General features: G+C 52.3%; 1 protein-coding gene across 1 annotated transcript; it reads right to left on the reverse strand.

The window, feature by feature from the left end:
* Window positions 1–353: 353 nt before the first annotated feature.
* LOC140904828 (phospholipase A2 inhibitor and Ly6/PLAUR domain-containing protein-like) lies at window positions 354–18259 on the reverse strand. Its single transcript, XM_073327155.1, has 7 exons — window positions 18200–18259; window positions 17047–17101; window positions 13367–13464; window positions 3494–3548; window positions 2984–3136; window positions 2648–2791; window positions 354–514 (listed from the first exon to the last, which is right to left on the reverse strand). The coding sequence occupies exons 1-7, from the start codon at window positions 18257–18259 to the stop codon at window positions 354–356; spliced, it is 726 nt and encodes a 241-aa protein (XP_073183256.1).
* Between the last annotated feature and the right edge of the window lie 1676 nt (window positions 18260–19935).

The following is a 19935-nucleotide window of genomic DNA, read 5'->3' on the forward strand; positions in this document are numbered from 1 at the left end:
GGGGTCCAATGGTTAGAGCAGGGGGCTTGGGAGCCAGGACTCCTGGGCTCTATCCCTGCCTTTCAGAAGGGAGTGGGGTCTGGTGGGTTACAGGGTGTGGTACTGGGAGTCAGGACTCCCGGGTTCTCTTCCTGCCAGCATCACTCGTGCACAGATAGGGGCGGGAGGCGCCCGGTAGGGGGCGGTCAGGGGACAAGGAGCAAGGGGGGTGCTTTCCCCAGAACTCGCTTTATTCAGCCAATGCACAAAAGGAACCCGCAATCCCCCCAAAGAGAACCACCAGCCGGAGGCTGCTGAAGGGAGGTGCACTGCAGCCCGGCACACAGCAGAAGGGGAGGATGCCAGGCCGGGGCTCAGGGCTCCCTGATGCCTCCACCGGCCCTGGGAGCTGCGTAGCACTTGGCCTGGCTCAGGATCTCCGGCACGCCCTGGGCGTATTTCTTCACCAACGCTCTCTTCACGCAGGCGCCAGGGGAGCCACATCCACTCGCAATCATCCTCAGTTTGATGTGACCTGGACAGGGGGAGAGACGTGATCGGGGGTTCCCAATTCCCCCCACCCCCGCGACCCTCATGAGGTCTCTCACACACTCCCCTCCCAGCAGGACTGCACCCGGCTCTGCAGGCAAACTGGGGTCTAGTGCTCAGAGCAGGGAGCCTGGAACAACATGAGAACAGAAGAGGAATGGCCCTCCTGGGTCACCCCAAAGGTCCATCTAGCCCAGTATCCTCTGGCCAATGCCAGGTGCCCCAGAGGGAATGAACAGAACAGGGAATCATCCAGTGATCCATACCCTGTCGCCCATTCCCAGCTTCTGGCAAACAGAGGCTAGGGCCACCTTCCCTGCCCATCCTGGCTAATAGCCGCAGATGGACCTGTCCTCCAACAACTTCTCTAGTTCCTGTTTGAACCCTGTTATAGTCTGCGCCTTCACAACTTTCCCCGGCAATAAGTTCCACAGGTTTCTAGTGCATTGTGTGAAGCAGTACTTCCTTTGGTTTATTTTATACCTGCTGCCTGTGGTGACCCCTCGTTCTTATTTTAGGAGGAGTAAATAACACTTCCTTATTTCCTTCCTCCACACCCTTCAACCTTCTTTAGACCTCGATCATATCCCCCCTTAGCCGTCTCTTTTCCAGGCTCAATAGTACCACTCTTATTAATCTCTCCTCATATGGCAGCCAATCCATCCCCCTCATCATTTTGGTTGGCATTTTCTGAAGCCTTTCCAATTCCAATAGATCTTTTTTGAGACAGGGCGACCACATCCGTCCGCAGTGTTCAAGCTGTGGGCGTCCCATGGATTTATATTGAGGCAACACGATCTTTGGGGTTAGATCTCTGTCCTATTCTCTGTCCCTTTATGAATGACTCCCAGCATTCTGTTTGCTTTTTTGACGGCCACTGCACATGGAGTGGATGATTTCAGAGAACTCTCCACAGTGACTCCAAGATCTTTCTTGAGTGGTAAATTTGACCCATTATTGTGTATGTCTACTTGGGATTACGTTTGCCCATGTGCATTACTTTGCATTTATCAACACTGAATTTCCTCTGCCATTTTGTTGCCCAGTCACCCAGTTCTGAGAGACCCTTTAGTACCTCTTCACAGTCTGCTTTGGACTTCACTATCTTGAGTAGCTTTGTATCTTCTGCAAATTTTGCCACCTCACTATTTACCCCTTTTTCCAGAACATTTCGGAATATGGTGAAAAGCACTGGGCCCAGTGCAGATCCCTGAGGGACTCCCACTATTTACCTCTCTCCATTCTGAAAACTGACCATTTCTTTCTACCCTTTTTTCCCTATCTTTTAACCAGTTACTGAGCCATGAGAGGATTTTATCCCATGACAGCTCACTTTGCTTAAGAGCCTTTGGTGAGGGACGCTTTCTGAAAATCTAAGTACACTATATCCATGGGATCCCCCTTGTCCACACTCTTGTTGACCCCCTCAGAGAATTCTAGTACACTGGTGAGGCGTGATTTCCCTTTACCGAAACCATGTTGACCCTTCCACAACAAATTATGTTCATCTATGTGGCTGACAGTTCTCTTCTTTCCTATAGTTTCAATGACTTTGCCCTGTACTGAAGTCAAACTTATTGGCCTGTAGTTGCCGGGATCACCTCTGGAGCCCTTTTTCGAAACAGGCGTGTCATTAGCCATCCTCCAGCCAGTTGAGACAGAAGCTGATTTAAATGGTAGGTTACAAACCACAGTTAGTAGTTCTGTAATTTGACGTTTGAGTTCCTTCCGAACTCTTGGGTGAAACCCATCTGGTCCTGGTGACTTATTACTGTTTAATTTATCAATTTCTTGCAAAAACTCCTGTAATGACTCCTCAATCTGGGACAGTTCCTCAGATTTGTCACCAAAGCAGAATGGCTCCGGTTTGGGAATCTCCCTCCCAGCCTCAGCCGTGAAGACTGATGCAGAGAATTCATTTACTTTCTCCGCAGTGGCCTTATCCTCCTTGGGTGCTCCTTTGGCATCTCGGCAAGTAGGACTCCTGGGTTCTCTCTGCAACTCTGCCAGGGGACTGGAGTCTAGTGGGTCAGAGCAAGGGGGGCTGGGACTGAGCCAGGACACCTGGGCTCCACCTCGTACTCTGTGTTCAGACCCCGCCCGCATCTGGAGGACTTACCCAGTCTTAATTTCCCAGATTCCACAACACAATGGTCCTCGGCGCCGGTGCAGGCCAAGACATCCTTCTCGTTCCAGTTATATGGCCCCACTCTGAGGAACGACTGGCACTGCTGGCCGTTGGGGACGGAGCTCACAGTTGGCACTGAGAACAGTCAGACACACACAGTCAGCCAAGGGTGGGGAGTCACCACACATTGGGCTCAATCCCAGCTCGGGGAAGGGAGTGGGGTCTAGTGGTTAGGAATGGGGGCTTTGGGCTGGGAGCCAGGACTCCTGGGTACTCTCCAGGCAGGTATGGCCGGAGCAGGGCTCTAGGTTTGCAGCAGACACACACCTGGGATGGCCCCGGCGTTGCAGCCGTCGGTGTCACAGCAGGCGATGTTCGCCCGCACGGTGACATTGTGTGGGTAGGTCAGCGAGAAGGGGCCGGGCTCACAGTTCTTGGGCTCCAGGCACGATTTACCCGTGTAGGAGAAGGAGGATCCCTCTGTGGAAGGGAAACAGAGCATCACCTCTCAGCTCCCCAGTGGACCCCCAGCTTCTTCATCCTCCCATTTTGTTCCATCCACCCCACCCCCAACTAATCTCATCTCCCCTCCGACCGCCGATAAAATCCTCTCTCCTTCTGATCCAGGCCCCACAGTCACCCACTGCAATTCCCATCTCATCCCATCCCCCGTCTATGACATTATCATTCCAGATGGAGCAGTCCCTGCTCCTGGAGAGGAGCGGAGACTATTGGTTAGAGTAGGGGCAGGGGCTGGGAGCCAGGATTCCTGGGTTCGACCCCTGGCTTCAGGAGGACAATGGTGTCTACACTTAGTAGGAATCTTCTTTCACTCACCCAGCCTCATCTCTGCCACGACAGTGACGCAGGTCGCTTCCGAGGGGGCGCAGGGCTGCAGGGGGCCGGAGCACAATTGCTCTCTGGACGCACACACCTCGCATTGCAGAGCGCTCCCTGGAGGTTGGAAAAATCCCTTCTCAGTACAAACCCCAGCTCCCCACTCCTCCCCAGGCAGTGCCTGTGGACGAAATACCACCAGCAACCAAGAGGTGGCGCTGTGGGAGTTGTTACCACCAATGCCTCCTCACTGAACGTGTGGGCAGGCAGATCTTGGAGAAATGCCACCTGCTTTTGCAGCAGTTCTGCCCAGTTCCATTTAACTCTCCGGATGGGGAAAGGCATCTTGCTAGCTGGTCATTTGTATCTTACTCAAAACCACAGACAAGTCTGTTTGCTGCCTGAGTGTCTGTGGCTACAATACATTTTCACCTGCTGACGTGGCTATCTGGGGTGCAGCTTGTGCCTGCGAACAAACCCCAGACGTCTGTGTAGACAGAAAAACAAGAATTCGGCTGTTCTGAAGAGGGGTTTCTGCCTGGCTTTGTGGTGAACCTTTCTCACACACACACACACACACCCCGCCGTCACTCTCTGCTCCAGGCCTCTGCCTCTCAGAGTTACATCAGCTCAGCCACACTCGACTTCAGCCCACTTTTCATCGCTGATCCTGCCAATTCTCTTCTTCAGAATACAATTCACGCTTGTTAAGCCTTTGGATTGATGGCTGTTCGTCTCCAGCCAGCGATCCCAGGAGCATGAACTCTTTCCTCTCCAGAGCATGGGGGCCTTTAAATTCATTACATGAGCATAAGGTAGTTTTAAGAAAGAAAGAAAGGAAGATTTTCCCACTTTGGTTTTTTTAGAGCTTTCATGTGGAAACATCAATTAAACCTCAGAACACCTTCCCCGCCCCTTCTACGCCCCTAGATGGTTGCAAAGTTATATTATCCCTATCAAAGAAATATGGAAACTGAGGTAGAAAAAAGATGTGTTCAATTCAGGGTTAAAACCAAGAAGACAGCTGAGAAGTCCTCACTCCTGACTCCCAGCCCGCTCAAACCCACGAGATCCCACTCCTCTTTCAGAGCCACGGACAGAGCCCGGGAGTCCTGATTTGTAGCCATCTCTGCTCAAACTCACTACACCCCAGCCCGCTTCGACAGCTGGGGAATGAGCCCAGAAGTCCTGGCTCCCAGCCCCCCCCCTTTGCACCCCCATTCCCCTTTCAAACCCAGGGAATGAAGCCAGGAGTCCTGGCAGGAATCTCAGCACTGACAGGCAGGGGAACATTTCTAGGCAGGACGACATGTGAACGGGGGTGCTGCTCCTCATCGGGATGACCCCAAGCTCGGGCGAGAGATGGAGGAGGAACGAGAAGAAGGAAGGACAGACGGACTCAGACCCGCTGGCCAGGCCCTAGCGTGGGCTGTGGGCGTCCCAGGCTCCAATCCCTGCTCTCCCCGAGTCAGCCGGGGGACGTGGCACCGGGTTTTCCTCTTGCTGGTTTTACCCACAAATTCCATCCTGACCCCAGAATCCGCCATCCACAGCGGCACGTTCCCCAAGTGAATTCCCGACCCCACCACCCGGCTCCCTGTGCCCGGGGACGCACGGGACTCACCTGTGGCCAGGAGAGCGGACAGCAGGCAGAGGGGCAGAGCCACCCACATGGTGCCTGGATGTTAGCTGCAGTGAGCAGAACAGCAAGGAAGCATCTGGCTGTGGTTTTATCCGGCAGGTTGGCAAATACCTGCCCCCTGGGGGATCGGCTGGGGCTGCCCCATGACATCCTGGTGGACCCGGAGATGGGAGATTTCACAACCCTGCATGTGACTTTGGCTGATCAGGTGATGCAATGTGTCTTGAGGCCAATTCCCTTGTGCGTTAGTGGAGATCAGTGGTTCTCAGCCAGGGGTCCGTGTACTCCAGGGTACACACAGGTCTTCAGGGGGTACATCAGCTTATCTTGATGTTTGCCTCGTTTTACAACAGGCCAGATATAAAGCACTAGTGAAGTCAGTACGAGCTAAAATTTCCTGACACAATGACTTGTTTGTGCAGCTCTATGTACTATCCACTGAACTGTAAGAACAATATTTATATCCCAGTGGAGTTATCTTATCATTACCCGGGGAAACTGAGAAAGGAAGCTATTTGTCAGTCACAATGTGGCCGTAACACTTAGGTAATAACATAAGAAAGGACGTGTCATAAATATAAAGGGAAGGGGAACCACTTTTCTGTCCCCGGTGCTATAAAATCCCCCATGGCCAGTGGCAAAACACTTTCACCTGTTGTCATAAATAGAAAGGGAAGGGTAAACTCCTTTATAATCCCTCCTCTCCAGAGGAAAAATCCTCTCACCTGTAAAGGGTTAAGAAGCTAAAGGTAACCTCGCTGGCACCTGACCAAAATGACCAATGAGGAGATAAGATGCTTTCAAAAGCTGGGAGGAGGGAGAAAAACAAAGGGTCTGTGTCTGTCTGTGTGATGCTTTTGCCGGGGACAGAACAGGAATGGACTCTTAGAATTTAGTGAGTAATCTAGCTAGGTATGTGTTAGATTATGATTTCTTTAAATGGCTGAGAAAATAGCTGTGCTGAACAGAATGGATATTCCTGTCTGTGTGTCTTTTTGTAACTTAAGGTTTTGCCTAGAGGGATTCTCTCTGTTTTGAATCTAATTCCCCTGTAAGGTATTTGCCATCCTGATTTTACAGAGGTGATTCTTTTCTACTTCTATTAAAAGTCTTCTTTTTAAGGATACTCAATGCTTTTTCATTGTTCTAAGATGCAAGGGTTTGGGTCTGTGGTCACCTATGCAAATTGGTGAGGATTTTTACCAAACCTTCCCCAGGAAGTCGCGTGCAAGGGTTGGGAGGTTTGGGAGGGAAAGACGTGTCCAAACTACGTTTCCCAGTAAACCCAGTTAAAGTTTGGTTGTAGCAGTAGAAATCTAGGGGCAAAGGACGAAATTAATTTGTACCTTGGGGAAGTTTTAACCTAAGCTGATGAAAGTAAGCTTAGGAGGTTTTCATGCAGGTCCCCACATCGGTACCCTAGAGTTCAGAGTGGGGAAGGAACCTTGACAGGTGTGTAGGGGAACGGATGGACAGGCGTGAAGGCAGATGGATGGATGGACAGACAGCCTCGTAGGGGAATGGATGGATGGGTGTGTGGGGGGAAGGGTGGACGTGTAGGAGGATGGACGGACGGAAGGATGGGTGTTGTCAGGGAGTCCCCGGGCGATGCTCTGGACCTGCTCCCTACGAAGCCAGGCAGGACTCTGGGGAAGTCTCCTCTCTGTGAGCAGCCTGTCTGCAGGACACACAGCTCGCCCGGCTTCCACCTTCCTGGGTCTGACCTTGGAGCATTCAGCCTCCTCTGCCATTCCATGCGCTTCTCACAGTGAGTCTGCCCAGGCGGGGTCCTGGGGAAGCCAGAGGGTCCTGTCCCCCAACTCCACAGTCAGACGGGACTCTCAGCCAGCCAGTAAAACAGAGGTTTATTAGACAACAGGAACATGGTCTAAAACAGAGCTTGTGGGTGCAGAGAACAGGACCCCTCAGCCGGGTCCATTTTGGGGGGCAGTGAGCCAGACAACCCCATCTGCACTTCACTCCACTCCCCAGCCAGCCCCAAACTGAAACTCCCTCCAGCCCCACCTCCTCTGGGCTTTCCCCTTTCCCGGGCCAGGAGGTCACCTGATTCCTTTGTTCTCCAACCCTTTAGCTCTCACCTTGCAGGGGGGAAGGGCCCAGGCCATCAGTGGCCAGGAAACAGGGTGTCGGCCATTCTCTGTGTCCAGACCCCTGCACACACCTGCCCTCTCGGGCTCTGCAAGGATCATACATCCTTATCCCACCTAGATACTTAAGAACTGCCTAGGGGAAACTGAGGCACCCCCACACTATTCAGAGGAAACATTAAGAACGCTTCCACTTCCTCACAGGTGTGTCGGGGATGGATGGAGGGGCGGCCCTGCACAGACTTGCAAAGCACAGAGGGAAACTGAGGCACTCCATGGCATCGTAGAAATAGGAGCTCAATTCCCACTTTGTCGCATCCCTCTGTGCCCCAAACTGCTGCAGACACCAGCCGGTGCACCCTGCCCCTGCCAGCACCGATCCCAGGCACTGGCTTTAACAGGGGGAGTGAGATCAACCCAGCCAAGGCCACCTCCACGAACCCGAGGCCTTCGGGGACCGGACGAGAAAAGGGGGACGCTGGCACCAGAAATTAAAATGGAAATCCTGCTTTATTTCCCTCCTCACCAGATCCTGTTACCAGTGTAGGAGAAATTCTGTGAGTAACTGTCGTGCTCAGCCCCAGCCCTGCCCCGCTGGTCACAGCACCTGCCTCGGTGTCTAGGAGGCAAACGCACTGGTCAAGGGTGGGTGGCGCTGACTTTCCACCATCGTTCTCCGCACCGACCGTTTGCTGGCTGTGGGCGGGACACGCGCGCCAAGGGCTTAGCACACCTGGGCTCCAGGTCCCCCTCTGCCAGCCACCCTGTGTGACCTGGGACACACCACTTAGGCCCAGAGCTTCAAAGAGTTAGGTCCTGCTGAGGATCTGTGCCTCACTTTCCCCCATCTGTTCAATGCGGGTGACTGCCCTGCCCCATCCCACAAGGTGGCTGTGAGGATAATACATTAAAGATGACGCAGGGTTCAGATACCATGATGATGCGTGCCAGACAAGTATTTAGCGAGACATGCTGGGGAGGGTGGTTAACAAGCTCCTTAGGGATGTGGTGGATGCAGCATCCATCGGCATCCCCCAGGCCAGGCTGGCTGCCCTCCTGGAAGATGCTTTCATCAAATACACGTGATCGGGCACAATGTAGGGAGGACTTCTCCAGCCTGGGCTGTGCGGCAGGTCAGAGTAGATGCTGGGAATGGGCCCTTCTGGCTTGGGACGCCAGGAAAAGGGGCGAGGTGGCTCCCAGGAATCACCAGCCCTCGGGCACTGGTTTCATCTGTAAATAATTTTTGTGACTGTTTTGCTTCTAACCAGAAGCGAAGGAAAATGCAGGCTATTCCTTCTCCTGTGTATCCTCCGCCACGCCCAGGAATATCTCCCTCTTCTTCGGGAATGGGGTCTTTGTGAAGATTCAATCCCGGACCTGCTGTACGAACAGCTGCAATACCCGGTTCTCTCCTGTCTGTACGTCTCTGCATCCCTCCCTGCTTCTTCCCAGTGGCCCAGGCTCCGACTGAGTGTCAAACTGGTTTGGAAAAGGTTCTTTTCTGGAGAAGGGTGGGGTCCCGTGTAGCACCTGGTGCCATAGGAGGGACCCTGATCTCAGGGGAGGGAGGCGTGCAGTGCCTGGCACAATGGGGGCCCCCAGTAGCAGGCTGGGGGGGATCTATGCAGTGCCCAGTGCAATCAGGGCCCCTGCTCTGGGGAGTCTGTGCAGCTCTTGGCACAAGGAGGTCCCTGATCTCAGTTATTGCTGTGCTAGAAATAAGTGGTAACAAAGTAGAGAAGGCACCTGTCCTCAGCCCTGCCCGTCAACCCCCACCGACCCTCTCTTTGGGGGTCTTGCAGGGCCGATCATCAACACCGTCTAGACGGGAGGCCGGTGCCCGATCTGCATTGCCCCTGGTCGGAGCAGCTGTTCCAGCACGGAGACCCTGCAGTGCGAGGGCCGTGCCAGCCAGTGCATTTCCACCAGCGGGCAGATCTGGGAAGGTGAGCGCCTGTCCCGGATTCTTTCCAGCCCTGGCTCTCAGGGCCCATAGGCACTAGGACAAAGGGAGACCCGGGCCGGGATTTCCAGTGGGCCAGGCCCCCGCAGCCTCCCGGCAGTTCCCGCTTTACCTGGCTATGCCCTTGGCCCAGCTCTAGGCAAAGCTCAGCCCCAGGCTCCCTATGGGGCCAGAGCCTCTTGTCACACCCTGTGGCTTTGCAAGCGAGTTCGGAGCCACGCTCCCCTGTTTCAAAGCCAGCCGGCTTCCCCCTCTCCCTGTGGACATGGCTCTGACCCGTGTTTAAACCCAAACCCCGCTCCGTCCACACACAGAGCCCCCTGCCCCCACCTGCCCTGCCCTGCCAGGGCAGCTCAGCCAGGGGAGCCTGCACCCCTACCCGCAGTGCAGCGGTGGCAGATTAGCCAATGGGCCGTCAGGGCCTGTGCCCAGCAGCCTCAGCCCATTGGGGGCCCCCTGGAAAATGGGCACCCCTGCACCCCAAGCCCGGTGCCTGGCAGAAGTGCCAGGTGGCGGGGGAAGCCCCAGCGCCCGGATCCCAGCTGCGGCTGTGGCCCGGGGACTGGAAGAGCTCTCACCCCCAGTTGGCGGCGGGACAGATCTTTCCTGGTCTTGGGGCCGTGAGCGGGGGGGCTGCAAGGGGGTGGGTGGACTGGGACAGGACTGTGGGGGGAACCGGGGCAGGGCCACTGGGGAAGGAGCAGAACAGGGGTGGGACTGCAGACAGAAGGGGCGGGCGGGCCCCAGGGCCTGCACAGCCCAGCCTTCCCAGCTCCTCACTGGCCACCATCAGCCTGAAGTAGCAACCACCACCGATGGAAGAAAAAGAGACGTCCACCATGCAGCGTGCGGCCAGCTGCTCCCCAGGGCCGGGCAGCTGAGCTCTCACCGCTGTGACCTGCCCTGGGGTCCCGGTTGCTGTCCTGTGGATGCCGTCCCTCCCCTCGACCTCCAACCTAGACCTCCCCAACTGCAACTGGAGACCATTGCTCCTCGTTCTGTCATCTGCCACCACTGAGAACTGCCGAGCTCCATCCTCTTTGGAACCCCCCTCAGGTAGTTGAAGGCTGCTATCAAATTCCCCCTCACTCTTCTCTTCTGCAGACGAAAGAAGCCCAGTTCCCTCAGCCTCCCCTCCTAAGTCACGTGCTCCAGCCCCCTAATCATTTTCGTTGTCCTCCGCTGGACTCTCTCCAATTTGTCCACATCCCTTCTGTAGTGGGGGGCCCAAAACTGGACCCAGTACTCCAGATGTGGCCTCACCAGTGCCGAATAGAGGGGAACAATCTCTTCCCTCCATCTGCTGGCAACGCTCCTACTGATGCAGCTCAAAATGCCGTTGGCCTTCTTGGCAACAAGGCCACCCTGCTGACTCATTGCCAGCTTCTCATCCACTGTAATCCCCAGGTCCTTCTCTGCGGAAAGGTTGGCAAATACCTACCCCTAAGGGATGGGCTGGGGCTGCCCCGTGACATCCTGGTGGTACCGGAGATGGGAGATTTCACAACCCTGCATTTGACACTGGCTGATCAGGTGATGCCAATGTGTCTTGAAGCCAATTTCCTTGTGTATTCGTGGAGACCAGTGGTTCTCAGCCAGGGGTCCGTGTACCCCAGGGGTACACACAGGTCTTCCACGGTGATACATCAGCTTATCTTGATGTTTGCCTCATTTTACTACAGGCCAGATAAAAAGCACTAGTGAAGTCAGTACGAGCTAAAATTTCCTGACACAATGACTTGTTTGTGCAGCTCTATGTACTATCCACTGAACTGTAAGAACAATATTTATATCCCAGTGGAGTTATCTTATAATTACACAGTGGAAATGAGAAAGGCAGCTATTTGTCAGTCACAGTGTGGCCGTGACACTTTTATATATTTTTAAAATAACATAAGAACGGACTTGTCATAAATATAAAGGGAAGGGGAACCACCTTTCTGTCCCTGAAGCTCTAAAATCCCTCATGGCCAGTGGCAAAACACTTTCACCTGTTGTCATAAATATAAAGGGAAGTGTAAACCCCTTTATAATCCCTCCTGTCCAGAGGAAAAATCCTCTCACCTGTAAAGGGTTAAGAAGCTAAAGGTAACCTCGCTGGCACCTGACCAAAATGACCAATGAGGAGATGAGATGCTTTCAAAAGCTGGGAGGAGGGAGAAAAACAAAGGGTCTCTGTTTGTCTGATGCTTTTGCCGGGGACAGAACAGGAATGGACTCTTAGAAGTTTAGTAAGTAATCTAGCTAGGTATGTGCTAGATTATGATTTCTTTAAATGGCTGAGAAAATAGCTGTGCTGAATAGAATGGATATTCCTGTCTGTGTGTCTTTTTGTAACTTAAGGTTTTGCCGAGAGGGATTCTCTCTGTTTTGAATCTAATTCCCCTGTAAGGTATTTGCCATCCCGATTTTACAGAGGTGATTCTTTTCTACTTCTATTAAAAGTCTTCTTGTAAGGAAACTCAATGCTTTTTCTTTGTTCTAAGATCCAAGGGTTTGGGTCTGTGGTCACCTATGCAAATTGGTGAGGATTTGTACCAAACCTTCCCCAGGAAGTGGGGTGCAAGAGTTGGGAGGATTTTGGGGGGGAAAGACGTTTCCAAACTACGTTTTCTCAGGAACCCAGATAAAGTTTGGTGGTGGCAGTGGAAATCCAAGGGAAAGGGTAAAATAGCTTGTACCTTGGGGAAGTTTTAACCTAAGCTGGTAAAAGTAAGCTTCGGAGGTTTTCATGCAGGTCCCCACATCTGTACCCTAGAGTTCAGAGTGGGGAAGGAACCTTGACAATGCCGTAGGGATGCTAACGAAGAACTTTAGCACCAGAAAAGTGCTGACCCCAAAGGCAGGGGCATCGCGTGTGCAGACCACCGCGTTCCTCCCTCCCCCCATCGAAGGCAAAGCCCACGTGGGTGGGGGCCCTGCCACCTTCTTCTCTGGGAGAAGAAGCTGTAAGGATGGATTGAGGTAACCCTGCCTCGCTGGGCTGGCTGGACGCTTACAGGGACCGGAACCGGATGCAAAGCGGGGATCCCTGGAGACCGTCTGGGGGCACCTGAAAAGACTTTGGAAAATGGCAGTTTCTTCCTTCACCGCCACCGTTTGGAATTACAGACTGCGACTCACCCGGGCATGAATTTTACCTGCTTTAACCCCTTGTGACCCTCATTCCCTTTCCTTAGCTCACGAATCTTTAGCGAGATTCCTACAGACCTGGCTGCCAGCGTTGCCTTTGGTGTAGGAACTGGGGTCCCGTGGCCCTGGGGTAAGAGACTGGTCTCCTGGGGCAGGGGACAACCTGGGTGGGCTAGTTTGGGGTGGAAGTGAACTTTCCTCACAAAATCCGGCTTCTCTGAGAGTAACTGAGGGGACTGGCTGTGACTCCGGGGGCAGCGATCCAGGAGTTCACGCTGGGTGAAATCTGCTCACAGAGCACCACCGGTTGGGGGGATCTGCCCTGTTTCCTGACACCATCCCTGAGCCCGGCACTCCCAGTGGAGCCGCTCCAGAGAGCGGGACGAACTGAGCCCTGCAAAATCAACCTAGAAGGACATTTCTCCCCTCCAGGGCTTTCCCGCCCGCCTGGACAGCTGGGTGAGCCACGGCCTCTCCTTCCCACAGCCCTCCTTCCCCAGGGGAGCTCAGCCAGCCGGTGCCTTTCCCCCAGCCATGGGCCTTGCCTTGGGGGAGGGGGCCTAGGCAGGACTCCTGGGTTCCATTCCCTGGCCCTGCAAGGGGAGAGGGGTCCAGTGGTTAGAGCAGGGGGCTTGGGAGCCAGGACTCCTGGGCTCTATCCCTGGCTTTCAGAAGGGAGTGGGGTCTGGTGGGTTACAGGGTGGGGTACTGGGAGTCAGGACTCCCGGGTTCTCTTCCTGTCAACATCACTTGTGCACAGATAGGGGCGGGGTGGGGCCCGGTAGGGGGCGGTCAGGGGACAAGGAGCAAGGGGGGTGCTTTCCTCACAACTTGCTTCATTCAGCCAATGCACAAAATTAACCCGCAATCTCCCCCAAAGAGAAGGAGCAGCCGGTGGCTGCTGAAGGGAGGTTCACTGCAGCCCAGCACACAGCACAAGGGAAGGACCGCCAGGCCGGGGCTCAGGGCTCCCTGATGCCTCCACCGGCCCTGGGAGCTGGGGAGCAGTCAGCCTGGCTCAGCACCTCCACCACGCCCTGAGCGTATTTCTTCACCCCCACTCTCTTCACGCAGGTGCCAGGGGAGCCACATCCAGCCACAATCTTCGTCACGGTGATGCCACCTGGACGGGGGGAGAGAGACGTAATCAGGGGCTCCCACAACCCCCCTCCCCCGTCCCCCATGTGGTTTCTCACACACTCCCCTCCCAGCAGGACTGCACCCGGCTCTGCAGGCAGAATGGGGTCTAGTGCTCAGAGCAGGGGGCTGGAACAACGTGAGAACATAACAGAGGAACGGCCCCCCTGGGTCACACCAAAGGTCCATCTAGCCCAGTATCCTCTGGCCAATGCCAGGTGCCCCAGAGGGAAGGAACAGAACAGGGAATCATCCAGTGATCCATCCCCTGTCGCCCATTCCCAGCTTCTGGCAAACAGAGGCTAGGGCCACCTTCTCTGCCCATCCTGGCTATAGCCACAGATGGACCTGTCCTCCAGGAACTTCTCTAGTTCCTGTTTGAACCCTGTTATCATCTTCACCTTCACAACATCCCCCGGCAATGAGTTCCACAGATTGACTGTGCACTGTGTGAAGCAGTACTTCCTTTGGTTTGTTTTAAACGTGCAGCCTGTGGTGACCCCTCGTTCTTATATTAGGAGGAGTAAATAACACTTTCTTATTTCCTTCCTCCACACCCTTCAGCCTTCTCTAGACCTAAGTCATATCCCCCTTAGCCGTCTCTTTTCCAGGTTGAAAAGTCCCACTCTTATTAATCTCTCTTCATATGGCAGCCGTTCCATCCCCCTCATCATTTTGGTTGGGCTTTTCTGAAGATTTTTCCAATTCCAATATCTCTTTTCTGAGAGGGGCGACCACATCCACACACAGTGTTCAAGTTGTGGGCGTCCCATGGATTTATATTGAGGCAACATGCTATTCTCATGGGTGACTTTAATTTTCCTGATATCTGCTGGGAGAGCAATACAGCGGTGCATAGACAATCCAGGAAGTTTTTGGAAAGCGTAGGGGACAATTTCCTGGCGCAAGTGCTAGAGGAGCCAACTAGGGGGGGCGCTTTTCTTGACCTGCTCCTCACAAACCGGGTAGAATTAGTGGGGGAAGCAAAAGTGGATGGGAATCTGGGAGGCAGTGACCATGAGTTGGTTGAGTTCAGGATCCTGATGCAGGGAAGAAAGGTAAGCAGCAGGATACGGACCCTGGACTTCAGGAAAGCAGACTTCGACTCCCTCAGGGAACGGATGGCCAGGATCCCCTGGGGGACGAACTTGAATGGGAAAGGAGTCCAGGAGAGCTGGCTGTATTTCAAGGAATCCCTGTTGAGGTTACAGGGACAAATCATCCCAATGAGTCGAAAGAATAGTAAGTATGGCAGGCAACCAGCTTGGCTTAATGGTGAAATCCTAGCGGATCTTAAACATAAAAAAGAAGCTCACAAGAAGTGGAAGGTTGGACATATGACCAGGGATGAGTATAAAAATATTGCTCGGGCATGTAGGAATGAAATCAGGAGGGCCAAATCGCACCTGGAGCTGCAGCTAGCCAGAGATGTCAAGAGTAACAAGAAGGGTTTCTTCAGGTATGTTGGCAACAAGAAGAAAGCCAAGGAATGTGTGGGCCCCTTACTGAATGAGGGAGGCAACCTAGTGACAGAGGATGTGGAAAAAGCTAATGTACTCAATGCTTTTTTTGCCTCTGTTTTCACTAACAAGGTCAGCTCCCAGACTGCTGCGCTGGGCATCACAAAATGGGGAAGAGATTGCCATCCCTCTGTAGAGATAGAGGTGGTTAGGGACTATTCAGAAAAGCTGGCCTTCTACAAGTCCATGGGGCCGGACGAGTTGCATCCGAGAGTGCTGAAGGAATTGGCGGCTGTGATTGCAGAGCCATTGGCCATTATCTTTGAAAACTCGTGGCGAACGGGGGAAGTCCCGGATGACTGGAAAAAGGCTAATGTAGTGCCCATCTTTAAAAAAGGGAAGAAGGAGGATCCTGGGAACTACAGGCCAGTCAGCCTCACCTCAGTCCCTGGAAAAATCATGGAGCAGGTCCTCAAAGAATCAATCCTGAAGCACTTGCATGAGAGGAAAGTGATCAGGAACAGCCAGCATGGATTCACCAAGGGAAGGTCATGCCTGACTAATCTAATCGCCTTTTATGATGAGATTACTGGTTCTGTGGATGAAGGGAAAGCAGTGGATGTATTGTTTCTTGACTTTAGCAAAACTTTTGACACGGTCTCCCACAGTATTCTTGTCAGCAAGTTAAGGAAGTATGGGCTGGATGAATGCACTACAAGGTAGGAAGAAAGCTGGCTAGATTGTCGGGCTCAACGGGTAGTGATCAATGGCTCCACATCTACTTGGCAGCCGGTATCAAGTGGAGTACCCCAAAGGTCGGTCCTGGGGCCAGTTTTGTTCAATATCTTCATAAATGATCTGGAGGATGGTGTGGATTGCACTCTCAGCAAATTTGCGGATGATACTAAACTGGGAGGAGTGGTAGATACGCTGGAGGGGAGGGATAGGATACAGAAGGACCTAGACAAATTGGAGGATTGGGCCAAAAGAAATCTGATGAGGTTCAATAAGGATAAGTGCAGGGTCCTGCACTTAGGACGGAAGAACCCAATACACAGCTACAGACTAGGGACCGAATGGCTAGGCAGCAGTTCTGCGGAAAAGGACCTAGGGGTTACAGTGGATGAGATGCTGGAGATGAGTCAGCAGTGTGCCCTTGTTGCCAAGAAGGCCAATGGCATTTCGGGATGTATAAGTAGGGGCATAGCGAGCAGATCGAGGGACATGATCGTTCCCCTCTATTCGACATTGGTGAGGCCTCATCTGGAGTACTGTGTCCAGTTTTGGGCCCCACACTTCAAGAAGGATGTGGATAAATTGGAGAGAGTCCAGCGAAGGGCAACAAAAATGATTAGGGGACTGGAACACATGAGTTATGAGGAGAGGCTGAGGGAGCTGGGATTGTTTAGCCTGCAGAAGAGAAGAATGAGGGGGGATTTGATAGCTGCTTTCAACTACCTGAAAGGGGGTTCCAAAGAGGATGGCTCTAGACTGTTCTCAATGGTAGCAGATGACAGAACGAGGAGTAATGGTCTCAAGTTGCAGTGGGGGAGGTTTAGATTGGATATTAGGAAAAACTTTTTCACTAAGAGGGTGGTGAAACACTGGAATGCGTTACCTAGGGAGGTGGTAGAATCTCCTTCCTTAGAGGTTTTTAAGGTCAGGCTTGACAAAGCCCTGGCTGGGATGATTTCACTGGGAATTGGTCCTGCTTCGAGCAGGGGGTTGGACTAGATGACCTTCTGGGGTCCCTTCCAACCCTGATATTCTATGATCACCTCTGAGCTCCCCAATGGACCCCCAGGTGCTCCATCCTCCCCTTTTGTTCCATCCACCCCACCCCCAACTAATCTCATCTCCCCACCCCTGATAAAATCCTCTCTTCTGTCTGATCCAGGCCCCACAGCCACCCAATGCAAATCCCCATCTCATCCCATCCCTCGTCTATGACATTACCTTTCCAGACTGAGCAGTCCCTGCTCCTGGAGAGGAGCGGAGACTATTGGTTAGAGTAGGGGGAGTGGCTGGGAGCCAGGACTCCTGGGTTCGACCCCTGGCTTCAGGTGGACAATGGTGTCTACACTAAGTAGAAATCTTCTTTCACTCACCCAGCCTCATCTCTGCCACGACGGTGACGCAGGTCCCTTCCGAGGGGGCGCAGGGCTGCAGGGGGCCGGAGCACGATTGCTCTCTGGACGCACACACCTCGCATTGCAGAGCGCTCCCTGGAGGTTGGAAAAATCCCTTCTCAGTACAAAACGCGGCTCCCCAACCCTCCCCAGGCAGTGCCTGTGGGCGAAATACCACCACCAACCAACTGTGGGAGTTGTTACCACCAATGCCTCCTCACTGAACGTGTGGGCAAGCAGATCTTGGAGAAATTCCACCTGCTTTTGCAGCAGTTCTGCCCAGTTCCATTTAACTCTCCGGATGGGGAAAGGCATCTTGCTAGCTGGTCATTTGTATCTTACTCAAAACCACAGACAAGTCTGTTTGCTGCCTGAGTGTCTGTGGCTACAATACATTTTCACCTGCTGACGTGGCTATCTGGGGTGCAGCTTGTGCCTGCGAACAAACCCCACACGTCTGTGTAGACAGAAAAACAAGACTTCGGCTGCTCCGAAGAGGATTTTCTGCCTGGCTTTGCAGTGAACCTTTCACACACACACACACACACACACCCCGCCGTCACTCTCTGCTCCAGGCCTCTGCCTCTCAGAGTTACATCAGCTGAGCCACACTCGACTTCAGCCCACTTTTCATCGCTGATCCTGCCAATTCTCTTCTTCAGAATACGATTAATGCTTGTTAAGCCTTTGGATTGATAGCTGTTCGTCTCCAGCCAGCGATCCCAGAAGCATCAACTCTTTCCTCTCCAGAGCGTGGGGGCCTTTAATTCATTACGTGAGCATAAGGTAGTTTTAAGAAAGAAAGAAAGAAAGAAAGAAAGAAAGAAAGAAAGAAAGAAAGAAAGAAAGAAAGAAAGAAAGAAAGAAAGAAAGAAAGAAAGAAAGAAAGAAAGAAAGAAAGAAAGAGATTTTTCCACTTTGTTTTTTTTAGAGCTTTCATGTGGAAACATCAATTAAACCGCAGAACACCTTCCCCTGCCCTTCTATGCCCCTAGATGGTTGCAAAGTTATATTATCCCTATCAAAGAAATATGGAAACTGAGGTAGAAAAAAGATGTGTTCAATTCAGGGTTAGAACCAAGAAGACAGCTGAGAAGTCCTCACTCCTGACTCCCAGCCCACTCTAACCCACGAGATCCCACTCCTCTTTCACAGCCACGGACAGAACTCGGGAGTACTGATTTGCAGCCATCTCTGCTCAAACTCACTACACCCCAGCCCGCTTCTACAGCTGGGGAATGAGCCCAGAAGTCCTGGCTGCCAGCCCCCACCTGTTGCACCCCCATTCCCCTTTCAAACCCGGGGAATGAAGCCAGGAGTCCTGGCACGAATCTCAGCGCTGACAGGCAGGGGAACAGCGAGGAAGCATCTGGCTGTGGTTTTATCCGGCAGGATGGCAAATACCTGCCCCCTGGGCGATCGGCTGGGGCTGCCCCATGACATCCTGGTGGACCCGGAGATGGGAGATTTCACAACCCTGCATATGACTTTGGCTGATCAGGTGATGCAATGTGTCTTGAGGCCAATTCCCTTGTGCGTTAGTGGAGATCTGTGGTTCTCAGCCAGGGGTCCTTGTACTCCAGGTCTTCCAGGGGGTACATCAGCTTATCTTGATGTTTGCCTCATTTTACAACAGGCCAGATATAAAGCACTAGTGAAGTCAGTACGAGCTAAAATTTCCTGACACAATGACTTGTTTGTGCAGCTCTATGTACTATCCACTGAACTGTAAGAGCAATATTTATATCCCAGTGGAGTTATTTTATAATTACATGGTGGAACTGAGAAAGGAAGCTATTTGTCAGTCACAATGTGGCCGTAACACTTATGTATTTTTAGAATAACATAAGAAAGGAGCTGTCATAAATATAAAGGGAAGAGGATCCACCTTTCTGTCCCCGGTGCTATAAAATCCCCCTTGCCCCGTGGCAAAACACTTTCACCTGTTGTCATAAATAGAAAGGGAAGGGTAAACTCCTTTATAATCCCTCCTCTCCAGAGGAAAAAATCCTCTCACCTGTGAAGGGTTAAGAAGCTAAAGGTAACCTCGCTGGCACCTGACCAAAATGACCAATGAGGAGATAAGATACTTTCAAAGGCTGGGAGGAAAGAGAAAAAACAAAGGGTCTGTGTCTGTCTGTGTGATGCTTTTGCTGGGGACAGAACAGGAATGGACTCTTAGAAGTTAGTAAGTAATCTAGCTAGGTATGTGTTAGATTATGATTTCTTTAAATGGCTGAGAAAATAGCTGTGCTGAATAGAATAGATATTCCTGTCTGTGTGTCTTTTTGTAACTTAAGGTTTTGCCTAGAGGGATTCTCTCTGTTTTGAATCTAATTCCCCTGTAAAGTATTTGCCATCCTAATTTTACAGAGGTGATTCTTTTCTACTTCTATTAAAAGTCTTCTTGTAAGGAAACTCAATGCTTTTTCATTGTTCTAAGATCCTAGGGTTTGGGTCTGTGGTCACCTATGCAAATTGGTGAGGATTTTTACCAAACCTTCCCCAGGAAGTGGGGTGCAAGGATTGGGAGGATTTGGGGGGAAAGACGTGTCCAAACTATGTTTCCCAGTAAACCCAGCTAAAGTTTGGTGGTGGCAGAAGAAATCTAGGGGCAAAGGACAAAATTAATTTGTACCTTGGGGAAAGTAAGCTTAGGAGATTTTCATGCAGGTCCCCACATCTGTACCCTAGAGTTCAGAGTGGGGAAGCAACCTTGACATGGTGGAAGAGTGGTGGGATTAACCTGAAATCATTTTGAGATCAATTTGAGATTTTTTTGAACCAGAAAAACGGATTTTAAAAAGGAAATTTTTTTTCCTTTGGGGCTGCTGGAAAGGAGGTCCAACTGAAAGCAACTAGTTTTTT

Source organism: Lepidochelys kempii, unplaced genomic scaffold (genome assembly GCF_965140265.1).
Source record: "Lepidochelys kempii isolate rLepKem1 unplaced genomic scaffold, rLepKem1.hap2 scaffold_83, whole genome shotgun sequence".
NCBI classification, from domain to species: domain Eukaryota; kingdom Metazoa; phylum Chordata; order Testudines; family Cheloniidae; genus Lepidochelys; species Lepidochelys kempii.